Source organism: Columba livia, chromosome 1, assembly GCF_036013475.1.
Source record: "Columba livia isolate bColLiv1 breed racing homer chromosome 1, bColLiv1.pat.W.v2, whole genome shotgun sequence".
Lineage (NCBI taxonomy): Eukaryota > Metazoa > Chordata > Aves > Columbiformes > Columbidae > Columba > Columba livia.
The window spans coordinates 139,789,912-139,809,891 of record NC_088602.1 but is presented as its reverse complement, the minus strand read 5'-3'; the positions used below and the strand labels follow the sequence as shown (position 1 = coordinate 139,809,891).

Sequence of the window (19,980 nt, the reverse complement as noted above, 5' to 3'; positions counted from 1 at the left end):
GTAATAATTTCCACATCAGACCATGCTAAGTTTAGTGCTCAGCTGGCAGTCTAAAACTTAGAGATGACATCTAAATTAGAGGTAAAGTGTAGGCTGCTCCATGACTCCAACAACGGATTAATAAGCTCCTCTCACCCTATCTGCCAGAAATCTCTCATTTTAGGAAGCAATGATCAAATATCTGTCTGTCTGAGCAGCAACTGCCTCCATTACTGGGTATTAGAGGACTTTAAAAATACAGCCCTCAGAATGCAAATGAACTCAAGCAAATGGCAGCAACTCAGACCAGTAGACGACAGGCAAGACTTCACTTACGGCCCAGAAGATTGCAAGAAGTGACTTTCAGCACCTTCACCACAGACAAAAGGCTTCATTGCAATGAGTACTGGTGATGACCCACTATTGGAATTCTTAGATAACACAGTTATTAGATCAGAAAGAGTAACATTCACGTTATTCATGAAAACAGAAATTCTGTATTTTGGAATTAAATCAGATCTGTTTTTGAAATCGGAACAGGCATGTCTAAGAGGGAAATGGATGAATTAAAGGGTCACACAAAAACATGTATTTTCCACCAAAATAAAATCTCCACAGGTTTCTGGTCTACATGATAGAAAACATTAAAAAGTCAAACAAGATTTTTTCTCCTGAGACATGGATAGTGAGCATATATAGTGTCAAATAACCACGTGGCTAGGATATTCCCTGGAAAGAAACCCCAACAAACTAGCTTCAAAGTTGGGTCAAATCCCAAATCTTCTCATATTTACAAACTTTCTCCATGAGTGTTCCTGGAAAATCTTGTCTCTGTTCTGTTGCAGAACAAAAATGTTTTTAAAATCTTAGAAAATTCCATTAAATGAGATTATTGTTCTCCATTCAGATATCACAGAAATAATTACTTAAATATTTTTAGCTGTCTAACAAAGACTTGCTTAGAACTGTTTCCAAGAGATGACATGCTAATGGAAAGCTTTGTGTACGGCAGACACATTATTTGGGCACAGGAGTTCCCCTCCCTCCTCCATCAGCATTTTCTGATAGACTCTACTGATCCTAGGACTTTAGAGAACTGCTGAGGTAATGCTTACACTGAAGTTCAAGAGAAGTTTTGGAACATCCTCTAGTAAAAAAAACCTAAACCCAAAAAAACTTAAGTCTTAGCAGGACAACTTAACTTGCAAAAGGAATCTGATTTTCAAGCCAGATCTTATTTCGGAACCCTTCTTATGTTAGCGCTGCATTGAAACAGAAGAGTAATATCTTCAGAGAATCAATTCCATTGGTATTGACTCCAGAGTATCTTCCAGAGTCAATTCTAAAGAAGCTTCCATTTTGTATTATCCCATGACCTGAGGTAATTCCATGACTGCTATAGCTTTCAAGTGGGTGCAGGAAAGATGTTTTTATCTATTTTTGAAGGTAATCAGGAGTGTAACGGGAACAAGGGGCGGCAGAAGGCAGATAAATACAGGATATTCTTTAGTTTTACAGAACTGCTCAAAGGAAGTGCCACGTGAAAACTCACGGACAGGTCATGGACACAGCGGCCATGGTAAAATGGCTTAACTTGTCTGAATACTTGTGGAATACATTGAGCTTAAACATACAATGTAAGCAACCTCTGTCTGGTTAATCTCTGAGTAAATCTACTGAACTGTAGCTCACAGCTGCTATGTTGCCCAGCAGGAATATATTTCTGCTTGTTTATAAGTATTTCTACCTGTCTTTCAAAGGTGTTTGAACTAAAACATTTTCCTGGGTCTCATTTTGCCCCCTCATTTATTCTTATCCTGAAGAGGAAGGAAAAATGTATCTATATATGTAGTTTCTATTATATATAATATCTCTACTCTTCCAATTTATAGAATAAGCAAAGATTATTTTTTTTTGGAGGGAGGTAAAGAAAGAAATCCTGCAAGCCAACAGGATATATTTTAAAACATAGGCCTTGGCTTTGACTTCAGCTAGCAGGTGAAGAAGAGAGGAGTGAATATCAATACACGTTTTTAGAGAACACACTAGGAACTACAACAGAGGTTCCCAAACTTTTTTGGATTGCTATCAACCCTCACAATTTCTTGTGGACCACCAGGCATCATTATCCTCAAACTTTTAATTGAAAACACTATTTAAAACAGTGTTTAATATGGCTCTGTGGATTAGCTGCGAACCCTTTACCATGGCCTCCTGGACCACCAGTGTTCTGTTGACCACGGTTTAGGAACCACTGAACCAGACTACACACATCGTAGACCCCAACAAAACACTTGTGTGTCTGAAAGCAAAGTGAGTTGTTCTATTGCGCAATGTACTCAAATAACACACATGTCAGTTTAACCTGCTTGGTACCTGAAGAACATAACACCCCTTTATTTTTCTCTTACCTTAAGTTTCTTTTTTATTGCTTTGGAGAAACAAGTAAATGGTACTAAAAAACGCTTTATGATTGTTTCTTGTAGGTTCTTTCTCATATCCAGCAGTGGTGTAACCTTTCAGGAAGCTATCTATGAAAATAAGAAACATAAAACATAAAAACCTCCACACTGTGAAGTGATCATTCCAGAACAGCTATGATATCTGTGAATCTGAAATGAAAAATTTAAAGTAGTTTCCAAGCTTTTTTTTCCTTTTTCTTCTCTCCTTCCCAAATCAATTAACAATATTAAAGCCCTGTGTGTGGTTATTAAAGCATTTCAGCAACTTTCTGTAAATTCTTTACAGGTGTTCTTTGGCTGTGGTATTATGAGATTGTCTGCTTATCACCAAATAAACACACAGAGGAAAACAATGGTAGCACTGAGAAGGGAACATGTAGGGAAACATTATAAATACGAACAGCAAAACACCAAGGGCCGATCCAGCCCTACATTAAGTCAGTGACAGAGTGTGGTCTCACATGAGAACTGGAATGGGATGTAGCATCCCTTTCAATTGTTCTGCCTCTGTATCTCCTTGGATATGTGCATCCCACAGGCAACTCTGCCAACCAGGGTCTAGTAAAGAAAGGGGGTTAATTTGCCTCTCTTCATATACTCAGTGTCAACAGGTATAACATGGCATTGGGAATGAGGAACCTTGGAAACTACTGGCACCATAATAATAAAATTTAAAGAACTTTTTCCTAAAAAGACTTTTTTTCTAAACGGGACTGCTTCCATGACAGTATCTCACTAGTTTTGGAGAGGAAATAATGCTGCCACAGCACTTCCATACTGCCTGTATGCTCAATAGCCAAGGTAGAGCAGAGGTTTGAGTCAGAGTGGGAATGCAAAAGGGTCATTATAGCAAAACTAGTCTGCAAGAGAAGTCAGCAGGGGAGAGGGGTAGCCTCTACTTTATCTTGAAAAAAACCAAAATCTACCTAACTGATGTCTACAGACCTCCCTTGCAATACTTTACACTTAGCATCACTAATGGATACTACTGGAGCATTTATAAAGGTGGATTAATAATCTTCTACATTTGTGTCCTAAGCTTCTTGCGCATCTGAAAGGGTCTGGTATTTCTTATATTGTCTGAACACTTTTCTTTTCCCATGCACTGCCAATGATTAAAGGTAACTATTGTTTTCTGGTGAGCATTGCTACCAGTGACTCATGTATTATTCATCTGAGACAGATAAAGTTCAGCTTACAAACAAAACAGTGTAAAATAAAACTACATTATGTTGCCTCAGCACTGCCCTGACTTACTGCCAAATTCCCTGGTGAAGGGGGTTAGATGGGACTGTCACATGGCTGGTGCTGACCTGGGGTAATATGCTTTAGTTGAGCCAAGCGTTTTAACTACATATGTAATTCTGTAAGAACGAGAAATAACACACCAGAAGTAATGCCCTCCTCACATCCCTGCCTGACACCTTTGCTGTAGATAATGTGTGTACTTTCTTTAGCAAGTAAGTGCTGCCTTTCTGCAAACCCATCAGCTTTTGGCTTCTCTCCACAGGAAGCAGGGAAGCTGCGTTCACCTATGCCATTACTGCTGCCGGGGTTGCACATGCTGTCACGGCCGCCTGCAGCCAGGGCAACCTCAGCAATTGTGGCTGTGACCGAGAGAAACAGGGCTACTACAACCAGGAGGAGGGCTGGAAGTGGGGAGGCTGCTCTGCGGATATCAGATACGGCATTGAGTTCTCCCGGAGGTTTGTTGATGCCCGAGAAATCAAAAAGAATGCACGGAGGCTGATGAACTTGCACAACAATGAGGCTGGAAGAAAGGTACTCCAGAAAGGACGAGGGATGGGGAAACGTGTGTGCTGGAGGATGGGGGGAGGCTGGTGTGGTGGCAGGAGGCATTCCCTGAGAACTTACCCTTCTCTCTGCTGCTATCCCACACCCACATCAAGTTATCTGATGGCATCTGACGTTTAACGTTTTGTTGCTCTTTCTTTTTATTCAGAGCTGGCCATGTATTACAGGTGTTCTTCTAAATGTTTCTGCTTTTTAAGCCTTCTTTCCAGTCCCACTGATAACAGAGAGGACTTTGCTGGAGCTGTTTGGCCTAAAGATAAATCTTTGCTCTTCATCTCCTGTGCAAAAATCTAGCAAGAGATGTTGGGGCTTGTGATGGGACAGAACTGAGTGTCTGCATTGCTGAATTCCCACAGCACTTGCAGTTATTCATTCCATCCCAAACCAAAACACTACTTTGACCACAGCTCTAATGAAATAAACACTTCATAACAAATGCACAATTGTCTGTTTGGCACTGGCAGGCTACAAACAGCTATATGACAAGTGTCACTTTGAAAGAAGAAACAGTTTCATGCCTGCAACTCTGACTAGAGTTGCTTGCACTGGAAACAATTAACATCAGAGAGCTACATTGTTTATGTCTATTGAATAATAATCCCTATAGCTCTCAAAGCTTACTCTTTAAAAAGTGAAATAAATATTTCTGCATAATATGTACCTCTCTCAGGAGATTTTACTATACCCTTTGAAGTGTTTTCACCCAGGTAAAAAAATGTTGCTTCTACCCTCCAGTGTTTGTAGGAGACTCCAATATACCACTCCTCCACACCTAGCCCCCAAAGTTAGACTGACAATTTCTCTAAAACAGTGTGTGCTTTCAGTCCTACACCAAGCACTAGCTGCTGAGACGGGCAGAGACGGCTGAATCAGTGGTGACAGAAGCACTGCAATTATCTCACTGCCTGTGTTTTGGAGAATGCTTATTAATACCCAGTGCATGCAACAAAACCTCCTGGGATTACTGTTGGCTGTGCACTGAAACTGAAGGTGGTACATGGACAGTTACGCATTGGAATGGAAAGACCATCTAAATTCAATGTGGTGAAAGAGACCAGTTCTGGGTCATAACCTCAAGTGTAGAGACAGGATTGATACTCAGTTGCTGCTTGATACTGAGGTTTCCAGATGTGAAGGAGACAGCTGACTGAAGAACCAGACAGAAAAAACATCCTTGAGATGGGAACAAACTTTTTTCCCCAAACTTGCTGCCACGGCTGTGTGAGAACCTCATACTGCTGTAAGAGCTGCTCTTGGAAAACCAGCAGCTTGGAAGACCAGCTCCAGGTCTGGTCACTCCTCTTAGCCTGGGTGTTTCACCTCAGCTTCATGCATTGCATTTGGATGCAAAAGAAGACGGAAACCACTTGTTAAACTTGCAAGGGAGTGTTTATTACTGCTAGATACATTATCATCCCTGCCTAAACTGGCCGTCCTCTGTGGTGGGCACAGTGCCACTCCCACAGAGATGCTGATGCATGTCCTGTTTTGAACATGTTACAGTCTACATGTGAAAGAAAGTCGAAAGAGGGAAAGTGGATGCGTAAATGGAGAACAGTGAGGTCCCTTGCCCAAGGACAGAAGGCAGCTCAATATATGAGCCAGGCACTGATCCCAGGTGTCCCAGTTCTAAATATAGTCCAGTAACCACTAGACCACATTGCTGATTCTTATTAAGCAAATTACATTTTTACTTTTCATCAGAATTTCATAAGTAGGGGGACATAAGCAAACCAAGGAAGCCTGTGTTTTTACAGATATTTCTGGTAGCAGCATCCATGCAAATGTGTTTCTTTCAACATTTCTAAAGCCTTCATTTTCTGCAAATGTTCTTGCAAAAAACTCGAACACTAACACTCACTTCAGTGTTTTTGAGATAGGAGTAAAAAGGCTTGTAAATACTGACAACTTAGTTTTTTTATTGGTTTTGTTTTTGGTTTTCCCCCAAATATACTGTTTCATAAACAGCATTTTGGAATTCCCACACTTTTTTGTTGCTGGCAGTTTTAAGTTACTATTTATACCCATACATTTGCATTGTAATAATTAGTGCATAATAATGTTTTCAAAAGCTAGAGATGACTGAAAGGATTTGGTGCAAATTTTTGGTTTTGTTTTTAAGTACAATACAACAAATCCCTAGGAATGTGCTAATATAAAAGATGGTTTGGGGGTCATGTTTAGATGTAATGTTGCTGACATACATTCCCATGAAATAAATATGCAAAGTTGTACAGTATATAATCCTTAGTGATTTTGGTTCATCTGAGATCATCGGTTATTTGTATAAATTAGACATTCTCAATTTGAGACTGACTGAAACTTAAGGTTAGAACAAAACTCTGGAAACTGGGATATGTTTTCTTTGTTTCTTGGTTGGACCTTTAGAAAAGCAACCACAGAGTTTTGTGCAATCCAATGTAAAATCACAAGTGCCTTCTGAGAATACAGGTAAACTTGAAATCTGACCTATATTCACCTGAAATTTGACAGTTTTGGGGGTCTTGGTTAAACCTGGATTGTATTGTGAGCCTGAAACAAAATCTGAAGCCAGCAGATTTTTCTTATGTGTGAATGTCATTCTGACATACTGCACGCAGTCATTCAAACTCAAGTCAGAAATAACTGCATTCATGTCTATACACTTGCTGAAGCACAACACTGAACCTCCATCTCTCTTATTTTCCCTTCCAAAAATCTCACAATGCAACCGGGAAAAGCTTGTACCTCTCTGAGTAACACTCTGTCAGTACCATCTTGTTGATCTGCATGCAACTTGTCTTAAAATTTGGAACCAGTTTGGAGCCAAACTTCTGGTTCATGACTGCTATTATTAAGGACTAAAGTAAGGATATTTTTCCTTTGTGATGAATAGGAATAAAAGGTAAGAAGGACACCACAGGCAAGTCAGATGATTTTTTTACTTCTTTGTTTCTTCAGAAGTTCTCAAGTAATTATTTCAAGCCTAGGGAGGGAATGCAGAGATGGTAAAGTAAATATATGCTTTTGTAGCTTCCTACAGGGATTTCACAGCACTTTCGCTACTTAAAAACCCCTACATTTACATCTGTAATGGTAAGGCTCGCAGTTCTTTTTCAGTCATACCAAATTGGCTTTTTGAGTTACGTAAGAACAATATTTATTCAATAAATCTGCTATCTTCATTTTAGTCTTCTCTTTAAATCCCAGAGCCTCCTAAAACAGAAATATGAGGGAAACAGGAAGCAAAGAGCTTGCAGTCCCACCTACAGTTATCTCAAACTCGCTCTGAAGTCAGTGATGGCCCCTCATGACCTCATTAGACCTTCACCAGGTGGCCAGAAGATCATTGCTAGCATTAATATCTGGGACTCTGACCAGCAGTTTTGCCCCAGAACAATTACTCGGATGCTCTCTTACACCATCGCATGGACTTTTTCATGTGCCGGGGCAGGAATCTTGCCCATCCTCAATCTCTACCAGTGCTTGACCCAGACATGCCTGGGAGTCAGAGGCATTTGTAACTATAGCAGCGACTATAATGTTTTGCTCTTGTAGGGATGTTCTCAAAAACTGGCCTGCCAGTATTTCACTGTTGTTAAAAATAGAGTCCTAAGGAATTTATCTTTGAGGAAAAAACAGTGAGCTGTATAAATAATTGCAGAAACCTAGCAAACAGATGGGGGGCGGAAAAGTTCCGGAGGCTCTTTAACTTGAGTCTGAGGTGCTCAGCACAACACTCTAACAAAGTATCTCTTTGTAAAAAAAAAATAAACATTATATTTAGGATTTTCAGGGAATTTCTGAAGCCCTTAACTGCACCACATTGCATCCCCTAATGGCTCTGAATTGCATTTCTGAGAATTGTTTCATCTAATGGCAAGTCTGTGAAGTTTCTAATGAATTTGTAATGAATAGCACCAGTTACAAAATATTAAACTTGCCATTGGTGCCATTTGGAAGACATAAATGCTTAGTGATTCCTGGCAACATGAGACGCCACTGATGGAAGATTTATGCTTTGTGACAAAACAGCGCTGTGCTGTGTAAAAGAGCAAAGTAGTTAACTTCACCATCATTTCTTAAATGGCCGCTAGGATTCAGGACAGAAAGTACAAATGTAAATAAAAACAAGCCCCCAAAAGAAGACTAACGTAATGTTACTAACTAATGTAACTAACGCAAATGTTACTGAAAGAATGGCTTGTTGCAAGTCTGAATCATTACAGAGAGATCTGTGGGCAAAACTTTGATAGAATAATGAAAAATTAAATACCAACAAAACCAAGTTAGTTTTGATGCTGTTTTATGAGACAGCTTTCTACCATGTATTTTTAGAAACAAGTATCTTTATTCTGGGATAAGTGGACTTAAAAAGAGTAACAACTGGGAATGCACACCATTAATCTTTACTTTTTGCTGAAAGCTTCAAAACAATGACTGGCTCTCATGGGGAATCTCAATTATAAAAATGGGTTTTTCTGTTTGTTTGTTTTGAAGGCAGGAGGAGGAAAAGAACAAGCTGACAAATTGGTAGCAGATCACAGCTTTTACCAAAAAGAATAAAAGCAATGCTTCTAACAGTTTATCAATTAGAGTCTTATGACAGACAATGGCTGTGGTTATGAGGAGAAAAAGCTGGCCTATTTCTTTCCCTTCCAGAGATACGCCCATCACACTGACTGTCAGCAAGCCAGCCTGGTACCATCCCCATATTTATTCCTTTGTAATGTCAATAGGTTTTCCTTGTTTTTTTTGGGATGCTTGGAAGATAACAACGTCATATCTTACATTTAAAACAATAAGAGTGTGGGGACAAAAGAAAAAGTAAGACTGTCTTCAGAAGAGATTATTCAATTACTTGGGACAATATTTCCTTCTAAGCCATGGCTCATTCTCACAGTTCCTGGCACCACAGGACTGTGCTAGTGGGAAAGGTTTTTTTGCTGACATGCTTTGTCAGTAGAACAGTTAGTGAGGTGATTTGTTGGTCACCATTCATTATATATATACATAAACACACATTATATACACACACACACATATATAATATATATAGATACATACACACATATATATGTATGTAGAGAGTGTGTGTGTACATTATTATGGATATTTATACATATATGTTGTCTCTGCATGAAACATGTAAGAAAGTGTTAGCTTACTTCACCTCACAGGAAACATTTAAATTAATAAGCTCACTCTGCAAGATGCACAGCATGCCCTAATATGTTGCAGACTGCCCCCACTGTCTCCTAACAGGACATAGAAATTAGAAGCAATCCCTAGGAAAAGACTCTGGATGAAATGCTCCGAAATTGCAGTGGAGGCTGAATCCCAGTTTCAAAAGTGAGAGACAACTAATTTTGTGCTTCTGTAAGCCTAAAATATTCTTCAAAATGTGACTTTGTTTCCTAAGTCATTTCAGTGATTCAAAGAATGTGACTTTCCAGGTTTTACAGCCCTGAGTCCATAATTTGCTGAAAGTTTCTTTCTCTAAAAGAGACAAACTATTTCACCGCACATCCCTTGTGAGAACACTCGTGAAAGAAAAGCTTTTGATAGTTGTGCTTGATGGCATACTTTCTGCTTTCCCACTTAAATTGATTTGCAGACAGATATAAATCCAGTTTCAAAAGTTTGGTGTTACAGCTTGGGTGGGTTGGATGGATAACTAGTGCTTATCCATATGTCCTGAATATGCAAGCTTCAGCTCAAAATCTCATGAGGATAGTTCTCCTGCTTCCAGTTGAGCTGGCTTTACTAGCCTGTTTTTTTTTTTCCTTCCAGAAACACACCCTTAACATCGACTGCCAGGAGCTACATCTGTTACTACCCTACTTTTTGAACACTTTGCTTTAAAATTAGAGAGGGGGAATAGCCAAATATTTTAGGACTGCTAAATGGTTTTATTCTAGAAATGAGCATGCCCATGCATACCATGCAATGTATGGAAGACAGATATCATCCATCTAATAAAATATTATTGCACCCCTTCAAACCTGACATCTCTTTTCATCCCTTTAAGATGATATTTAAAACCTTACCTTCAAGCTTTACAGCAAATTTCATAGCAAAGAGAGTGAAATACTGCAATCATCATTGGTTTTGGGATGATTCGAAGGGTGTTTCTCAAGATTTTTTCTTTTTGAAACATTATACTGTAAAAATAAAATTCAGAAAGTTTTAACTGATTGCAGCAGTTGATTGCCCAAGCTTAGCAGCTATTTTGTCATCTTCTAGAAGGCCAGGAAGAGGCACAGATTGGTTAGGCTGTGTAGCCCATCCTCATAATGATAGGAACATTCATCTGATGGTAAGCAGGTCCCAAAATCCCAGACTTATTTTCCTGCCAACGAATGGGAGAACAGTATGAAAAACAGGGATGTGACAAGAGAGGGAGTAAGTACAGTAATTCAGTTCCTCCTCTCCCATCCCACAGACTGCAAATACTGTTTTGATGGTTAATGGGGCAGCCTCACAGAGGAGCAGAAAGAAAAATATGCAGATGAAGCACCTGTATTCTTCTCTTGCTGGCTCAATGTCTTTGCATGGCTGGACACAACTGAAGGAGGCATGGCATGAACTGCTCACTTTTGGCATCTGTGATCTGCTGTTAATGAAAAATATTTTCGGGACATCTGTATTAGAGGAGTAGCACTACACCCTACTAATGTTAGTTACACCCCTGGCTATGAGAGTTAAAAAAATCAAACCCAGACAAACCCAACCTTGTTTCCCAGATGGGTCCATGAGATCAGCATTTTGTCAGCAGTGGTGGAGACTAAGGTTTGCCAGTGCCCACACACCATCGGCAAGCCATCAGCTCTTGTGGCTGCAGCCGCTCAAGTATCAAAGGGGTGGTGACATCTTACGACGAGGATCCATTTCTTTTGGTACTGGTATTACCCCAAACAAAAGTTGATCACTTGCATATTTGATGGGGGAAAACTCCTAAAGTTTTCTGTTTCTTTTTGATACTCCAGTCAGAAAGTAATATGGATTTTGTTACGTTCAACATCTGGTCCAAAAATGTGCATTTCCACTAAGGAAAACACAAACCAGAAAAGGCAAGCCAAAACAAACACACACAAAATGTTACTATTGTTTTTACATATTTTATCCAGATAGGATTTTTAATACGTACAGAAACTGTATCTGATGTTATGCAGTTGGGTCTAGATATGGAACTTGAAAAAATGAATTTCTTTTCATGCGTATCATTTTGTTTTATTTCAGTCTTTGCAAGTCTTTTTCTACTTAACTGGCAGCGGACAACCCTCAAATTGCATTTTCAGTGTATGATTTATATAGGTATAAAAATATGTGGAATAAGAAAGCTTTAACATTATATTTCACAATTCATTTAACAAAGTAGCAGTAGTTAGAACATTTTACTTGGCAAGATGATACTGGGGTGGGAGTGGGCCCGTATGTGGAAAGGGGACCTAAGGAATGTTCCTACAATTAGTCTGAGGCAGCACAGTCCAATGATGGGAATTTGCTTTGGGAGGTAGATCTTGCTGTAAACCATTCAAGATTAGATATGAGGCACTGACATATGACAAATGAAACTGCTGAGAGTGTGGGTCATATGAGCTAATGATTTTCAATCTATAATCAGGCACCTAGCTTGGCATACTGTATTAGAGTTGAGTAAATTAGTACCTTTGAGGCTCAGGGTCAAAGCTTTGATGGGAATTTTGCTGAGGAAAACTGAGCTGGAGGGACATTTAGGAAGAAAAACATTAGTCACTCTTCATTCACAGCATTGAGTGGACAGGATCTAATCCTACCACTTCTGCCAGGTCCACTGGCACCTTGCTGGCCCAGTGGGAAGCTGCTCGAGATACCACGCAGACAGACATAACTCTGGGAAAGCCAGAGGGTGCTGGCTTGTCAGCAAAGAGGAGCGCTCTGCAGCATTTGGGTAGAAAGATGGAAGAAAAAAAGAGAAAAAAAAAAATCTTACTTAGATTCTGCTTAGTTTGGGCCTTGTATTCCCTGACCTCCAAGTTTTTGGGCACAATTTTATACCCACAGCTGACTGTGGGTACACAAATTATAGCATTCAGGAATTTAACTACCTGATGATTGGGCCTGCGCTCAGTGTTGTAACCCCAAGCATTCCACATTCATGAGAGAAGCCTCCAAAAAAATAAAAAAAACCTGCGAGGTTGGCTTTGGGATCATGAATTAATACTTTTTTAAACGTCTGTTTTTTTGAGCCTGCGTGGCTTGCATTTGCAAGTTCTTCCACCATCATAAACAGTGGGAACCTTTGAAAAAATACAGCAGTGAAAAAGGCTTCTATACAGCAAAATGACTCACAAAACTGGACCTTCCGAAAGACAACGACAAAAAAAGAAATCAAGACTTAGCATAAAGTTACTGGAGATTGTACTACCGGAGGGTGCCAGGCAGTGCTGTATATAATTGGCAGCATCTCGACCAAAGGCAAACACACACAAGCAAATGTATATATGCACACACATCCATATATAAACACACAGATACAAAGATATCACCTAGGACAGCAGAATGGGTGATACCTTGTTTTTTTTCGGGAACACCTTCTGTTGTATCAGGGAAGCATGTCCACCAGTGAGATGGAGGATCCTTGGAACTGTGTCCAGCGCTGAGCCCCAACAAGAACAAGGAGCCTCACAAGCATCACCTCCTCCCATTCTCTGAGCAAGTTACTGACTTGGCCTTTTCAAACTAAAAAATGTGCATCACAAGCACATGCAGAACCTGACAAAACATGTATTTAACCACAAACCTGCTCTTCACCAAGGTTTACTACTTAGGGAGAAGAGGAGCACAAATCAGGTGTGGCAGATCCATCCCACTGGTAATGGTCTCCTGGAAGCCTTTAGATCTTAGTGCTCTTTGGTGAAGGTGTAGATAAGGTTGCCTCCCTCCACCCTTCGTTGTGGATTTTGCTGCCAGTCTTGTGGCTGCAGCTGCATGTTGATGCATTGTTGAAACAGCCATAGAAATGGACTAGTTTTGTTTTGTTTGTTTGTTTGGGTTTTTTGTTTGTTTGATTTTTTGTTTGTTTGTTTGTTTGTTTTGTTGTTTTTTTTCCTTCCTTTTTTTTTTTTTTTAAAATTCAGCAACATCAAGCAACACTTACAAGCAATTTTTTACCTATCCACATGAACTTCTAAATACCAATAGGTTATTTTAACTTAGATTAGAATCTTGTTTGGGAGTCTTTGAAAAAACATGTCCTTCTGCAAAGGCATGAAGTAGAGAAAGAGGAATCCTGAAAAACCGTGGGGTGTTTCATGAGGCATTTTTCTGCTCACTGTCACTGAGATGCTGCTGCTGGAGCTGAAGGCTCTCTCTTTTTTTCCATAGGGAAGATAGGAAGGTGATACAGCTTGTTGGAGACCAGTGGTCTTTCCAGTGTCCACAAAAAGCTGCCCATCACTGCCTTGCCGATTTTCTTTTTAGAGTAGTTGCAGCTATGGGAACTTCTTCTCTAACCCAGCAAACCATCCTAGAAATCACCTTTTCTGCCTCTGAAAGGCTAACTTGACCTTGACCTGGGAAAAGCCTGTGGTTCCAGAAGGTCTAAGGTTTTTTTTTGAATAGGATGGTCAGATATCTTGTACTTGCTACTGTGTGTTGGCAAGGGAGAATCAAAACCAAATATTCTCTTTAATATTGAAACCCCAGAAATTCGGGAAAAAACAAAACATACAATTTAAGTGAAACTCAAACAACTCAGGAGGGTGCCCTCTATTTGCAGGGATAACCAGATCTGTATAGCTTTTATTTTAAGGCCAGTTTCTTAAGCAGTAAGCATTTTTTACTTCCCTTCTACTTCATTATGCCATTGTACTCAGATTTCGGCTCTTTTATCCCTTGCCCATTTCAGTCATGTTCTGGGATCTGCAGTGAAACCACTACAGGAGATGGTCTGCAGCATCAGTAATACTTTAAGACAAGCTCGGTAGCTCGTATTTCTTTGTTAGCATCCCATTGCGAAGGGGAAAGATCCGCTTGCTTTGTTCTTAGGCCTCGATTTTCATAAGCTAATGGTGACTGTGGGTGTAATTGTGGTCAGGCTTAAGTGGTAGCACGAGGGCAGAAAAACAGAGAGGCGCTTCCGTGAGGCCGGTTTCCCCTCTGCTGCAAACATGGAGCGGGAGGGCATCTGCTTGTCGTCCCCCCGGGCATCTGTCATGTTCAGGGAGGGATGGACGTGCCAGTTCTGGTGCGGCTCGGCTGCAGCCCAAGTGGGAGCTTGGGAGTGGAGTGCGAACCCAAGCACCGGCCAGTGTTTGGGTCCCTTCTAGGGACCATCTGATGCTGGGTTAACCTCCTCAAGCCATAGCAATAATAAATACTCCCACCTCTCTTTGGCTCACAGCTGAACAGGACCTTTCAGTGGATTTTATTTCTTCTAACACTGTGCAATCATTGCTCTACTGCTGAAAATGCATCTGTGGCTGAACATTTGGTCAATATTTGGGTAGATACTGCAAGGAGGGCTGCTTCTAAAAGCGGATGGTATGTTCTGTGGGTTAAACAGTTAGTAGGTATTCTGCTATTGCCTCTGCCAGCATAGGCAAAATTTTTCATTATGCAGTGAACATGGATGCGTATTCAGCCACACAGTACATATTCTTCTGTGATATTAAAGACGGTGAAAATTTTAAAAATATTCTTTGAACTTTACTTAAGGCAATTAAGGTTAAACATTCTGAATCTTAAAACATTTCTAAACCCCATATTTTTTCTGTTTTCAAAATGACAATAGTTTGACTTTTTTAAAATGCCCCTGGAGTCCCATGAATTACTTTGTCTCTAAAGACATATCTTCCGAAATTCGAGTAAATCTTCTCCAATATTTGGAAAGGGAATGAAAATCTTTTGTAATAAAATGACCAGACACTGCATTTCTGACCAGGCACCATGTAAAACAAAATGTGTTATGAGCATTCTGCTGGGAAGTGAGAAGATTTCTAAGCATGCCTTCGAAAAATTTCAACCAGTAGCAATTAATATTCATATGAACTAAACAGACTGAGATTTAGGGAAGTTTGTGATACCATTTTCCTGCAGTAACAACATGCAAATGTCTGTATCCACAGGTTCTTGAAGAAAGAATGAAATTGGAGTGCAAGTGTCATGGAGTTTCAGGTTCCTGTACAACTAAGACCTGCTGGACCACGCTTCCTAAATTCAGAGAGATTGGATATATTCTGAAAGAGAAATACAATGCTGCAGTGCAAGTGGAGGTGGTACGAGCCAGTAGACTAAGGCAGCCAACCTTCCTGAAGATCAAGCAGATTAAGAGTTACCAGAAACCCATGGAAACAGATTTAGTGTATATCGAAAAGTCACCCAACTACTGTGAGGAAGATGCTTCCACGGGGAGCGTCGGTACCCAGGGACGACTCTGCAACCGTACCTCTCCCAACGCGGATGGGTGCGACATGATGTGCTGTGGGAGAGGGTACAACACACACCAGTACACCAAGGTGTGGCAATGCAATTGCAAATTCCACTGGTGCTGCTTTGTGAAGTGCAACACGTGTAGCGAGCGGACAGAGGTGTTCACCTGCAAATAATGGCATCACGTGCAAATGAACAGAACAAATAACCACGAGTGAAGAAAGTGGAGTACAACAAACGACGACAGCATCATTTTGCACATCTAGTCTTCTTCGGGGAAAAAAACAAAAAAACAAAACACGAACCAATACAAAACAAACAACACTACAACAACCACTCCCTATCCTACTACGTACACTTCAAAGGATGGTGCGTTTTGGCTGGCTGGCTGTTGTAACTGATTTGGAAACAAGGGTAACAGGATTAAGGTGATGTTGACAACCACATGAAACTTTCTCCCTCTCTCTTTTTTTAACTACAATCTGGGTGTTGCAGAGTTCTCTGAGTATGTGTTTTAAGTTATACATATCAGAGAAGCTGATTGCACCACAGCTACCATGAAATTCAAAAGAAAAAGACATTTTCTCTTATTTTACAACAAAAAAAACCCCTAAGCCCTGCGCAAATAAAGACTTTTTATTTTTTTTTTTGTTTTTTTTTTTTGTTTTAGGTAGTGAAACCTTCACTGACTAGAACACAGCAGTCTTGCTGCAAAAACCTGAGTTTCTAAGAAAGCAGGTAGAAAGAAAACAACTGGTAGGGAGAAAAAAATCTATGGTGGAAATACTCCACTATCAGTTTGGAAAAAAATAAAGTTAACAAAAGTACATCAGCTGCCAGTGACACTGGAACTCTTTGAATGAACATTGAAAATAATTATTTATGTTTTTAATAGTATCAAAAAATTCTAAGCACTAACGGGTAGCTATGTCTTAATTCTGTACTAAATGTAAACTTATTGGAACTCTGACTTTATGATTTTTGTATTTGGTTCTCCCTAAGTTCTTCAATGCTACTGATCTGTTGCCACTCCACTATTAGAGATTTCAATTACTGTAGGCCTTAAGCAATTACCAGACTGAGCAGAAAGATCACGCGAAACTGTGGTTACAAATGCTTGATAAAGACTTTTCCCGCTTGCCTCCTGAATAAGAATGACTCTTTTTAGACTCAGGCTTAAGGCATGGAGCACCTGCCCTCAGCTCCTCATAGAGTTTTAGGATATGAATACATGCTTCAACAAATGTCAAAGGTTTTGCTTTGCTGACAAATGCACTGGCAGGATCTTCCAAGCATTGCATTTTGCCTTTAATGGTTGAAAGTTAATATTACATATAGTTTTAAATAACTTATGCTCAGTATGAACAGAGAAGATAATACAAATATGGTAGCTGAGCTCTAGGTTGCTGCAACCTGTGAGCTGTGGTGGCTTCATGAGCATAAGAAAGCTAGTATTTGAGTTAGTCTCTGTTGTTGTTATTCTAAGGCTGGCAATAACGTACCCCCTAGTAAATACATGTATGTTGAGAAAGAAGCTGACTTTTTACACCAACACTCAATTCTAATTCACACACCTTTTCCCTATGAGAGATCAAAAAAAAATTCCTCAGATACTTTACTACTGTAAAATCTAGTGTTTTTAAACCCCAAAGCCAGATATGCCCACTTAGTACACAGAACACTTAATCCTATGTTTGCTTGCAGCAAGGGTCCCTACCTGATTTTCTGAAAACTTGGATTAAAAATTTCCTAAGGTCTGCGTATCTGCATTTCTAGCTTTTGTTTCATTTTATTACTTTTATCGAGGGTCTGCACAGCCAGGGACACGGAACACGGGAGCACTTCCCATACCACACAGTGCTCTTGGCACTTTGGGGTGGTGGAGCTACTGCTCTGCCAGCTCCCGTGCTGGATGTGTGAATGAGCCAGGATTACCTCCAGAATTTATGGACCTGTACTATCAAAAGTAACTAATCACCTGGGGACCTTCCTTCAAATGCTTATGAGGACCTGTCTTACCAACCCCAAGCACTTACCCTCTGAAAATCAGACTCCTTTGATGAGCCTCCATGGAGCAATCCAAAATTGAAGAGCTCATTTTTTCCCTTGTTGCTGTTGATTTCTAAATACTAGCTAGAAATTCAAACTCAGCCTTGGCGTGAACGAGTGCAACTCCACAGAAGTCAGCAGGAGCCCCCAAAATGCTAGAGTCACTCCATATAATTTAAAAATCCCTTTGATTCATGGGTATTGTTGTTGAATAATAGTGATATACTGTACTTTCACTACATTCTTGACAGGAAGCAAATAAAGCTCCCAAGCACAGTAATGCACAGTCTTGTGGTACTAGGTACTGTAAATATATTAGAATAGTATTTGTTAAGTACAATTGAGGAATCCAATTAAGTTATATTATTGTATATCATTTAAATGTCTATAGAGTATTTTAAATTATTGTGAACTACACTGCGTTAAAAAAGAAAAAAAAAAAGGTTATATATTATAACACCAACCACTCTGAAAAGTGGACCAAAGTGACACTTTCTCCTTTTTTTTTTTTTTTTTTACATACCCCTATTTCAAATACCTCTGTCAGCTATTGTAACACCATGGTAACAGTCCTACAATTGGATTAGCTCTGTTTCAGAGCATCCTATAAAAGCTTTGCTTGTGTGGGGGTGCAGCATTCAGAAAGGTACTGTATTGCACAAAGCAGAGGCTGACCACAAAAATCCATGGACTTTGAACTATGTCCAAAGAAAAAGCAGTTTTGGTCAGGAAAACACCATTACCAGTAATATACCGAAACATCCCCCCAAAAGGTCGACCTTTTAATGAAGGTGTCTGTGAACAGAAGTGGATTACACACGACTTTCATTTTTAAAAATGTAGACTGATGTCAAAGAACTGTGAGAATAGAGGTTTGAATGCGACCAGCAACACAACGTGGTTTAACCATACCTTAGCCATGACAAAACTCAAAATACTGTATGTTATTAAAGAATTTAAGAGCAAAGATCAATTTGTTTACTACGTTAATGTTTTATGGCAAGCAGAAAACAAAAAATGAAATGTGTTTCCATTAAAACTTATTTTTTTCCCCTTCTAGTCCCCTTTCTTCTCATTTGTTATTCATTTAGAAAAAAAAGAAAGAAGGCAGCAAGCCCTTATGCAAAGGCCATTTGTATACAGGCTTCTCTGGCTGAGAAATGGTAGGTAGATTCCAACTCCAAAGCAGTTTTTATGTTTTGTGAGAAACAGCAATGAACGTGCCTGTGTTTGGTATCAAAGTCATATGCCTACACCAATGATTCAGAGAAACTGACACAAGCATCAGCCTTGCTCCTACCAGAGACTTTGGTTGCCTCAAATGAGAAGGTGACAAATGTTTTATGATGATAGAAATGTGGCATTAGACTCCAAAACGGTTTTCAACCTTGAACCTCATGTACCAGATTAGCAAAAAGAGAGAGGAATAAGAGGCATAGAGCAGAGGCTTGCGGGCCCTGACTTCAGCAGTTGCACATGCTCCAGCTTATTCAAGAAAGTTATGGGCACATCTGGAAACCAACCCAAATCTGAACCTAAAATATTTTGGAGCACTTACCTTGGTCAGAATAGTAGCAACCCTCTTGATATTAGAAATAGCGTCTTCCTATATGAAATCTAAAGAAAATGTACAACCTTGGTTGTATTTGACTCTCAGGGAAGATATCCAGCTATAGATAAAGGTATAGCCAAATTCCACATGAACTAAGTCCAAAATAACTTAATTAAAATGAACTGAGTTGCCCTGGGTTTCTAGCAGCATAAGTATGCACAGCATTTTATCCACAGATGCCAAAGAAAACACTGCACCTTCTTTCTAATTACATCATGGGAAACTTGTTAGTAGAGCTCCACAAAGTTTTTACAGCAAATCGTAATGTTACATTCACTTCTACAATGACATCTGGAAGTAGATGAAACTCATCAAAAGGTCTGCAAATCTTTTAACAAATATGAAACTTGTTGCAAGTAGGTCACTTGAAGTTTCAACCATATTTCCATAGATTTCTTTCTTAGTTTTAGGTTAAAACCCAAAAGTGACACTGAACATAACAAATTAAGACCTTCCATTATACTAGTTTTCCCATGTAAATTACTCGATATGCCTTTCACTGTTGAAGGCACTATTGGCATGAACAGAAAACTCATTCTATAACGCTAGAGGTAATTTGCATTCACAGCAATTTTCATAACTGGACAGAATGACTGCATGTTTCCTCTCCAGTCCTTCAGACCTTTTGTTGCAATGACAGTTCCCACAGCGAAGGCGGTACAGTAAGTG

The 19,980-nt window shown here is 39.7% G+C and overlaps 1 protein-coding gene and 1 long non-coding RNA gene across 7 annotated transcripts in view; one reads left to right on the top strand and one right to left on the bottom strand.

Annotated features, from left to right (window-relative positions):
- WNT7B (Wnt family member 7B) overlaps nucleotides 1-18,758 on the top strand; it is a 97,619-nt gene extending 78,861 nt beyond the window's left edge. For all 6 annotated transcript variants that reach the window (XM_005509524.3, XM_005509523.3, XM_065033269.1 and 3 more), the window contains exons 3-4: nucleotides 3,952-4,223; nucleotides 15,347-18,758. In XM_005509524.3, coding sequence (XP_005509581.1) covers nucleotides 3,952-4,223; nucleotides 15,347-15,826 — 752 coding nt within the window. In that variant the 3' untranslated portion in view covers nucleotides 15,827-18,758. The remainder of the gene's footprint in view (nucleotides 1-3,951; nucleotides 4,224-15,346) is intronic.
- LOC110364024 (uncharacterized) lies at nucleotides 1,915-13,150 on the bottom strand. The gene is made up of 4 exons (XR_002422479.2): nucleotides 12,791-13,150; nucleotides 10,756-10,851; nucleotides 10,286-10,399; nucleotides 1,915-2,510 (listed from the first exon to the last, which is right to left on the bottom strand). It is a non-coding gene; the product is annotated as an uncharacterized LOC110364024 (long non-coding RNA).
- Nucleotides 18,759-19,980: the final 1,222 nt, after the last annotated feature.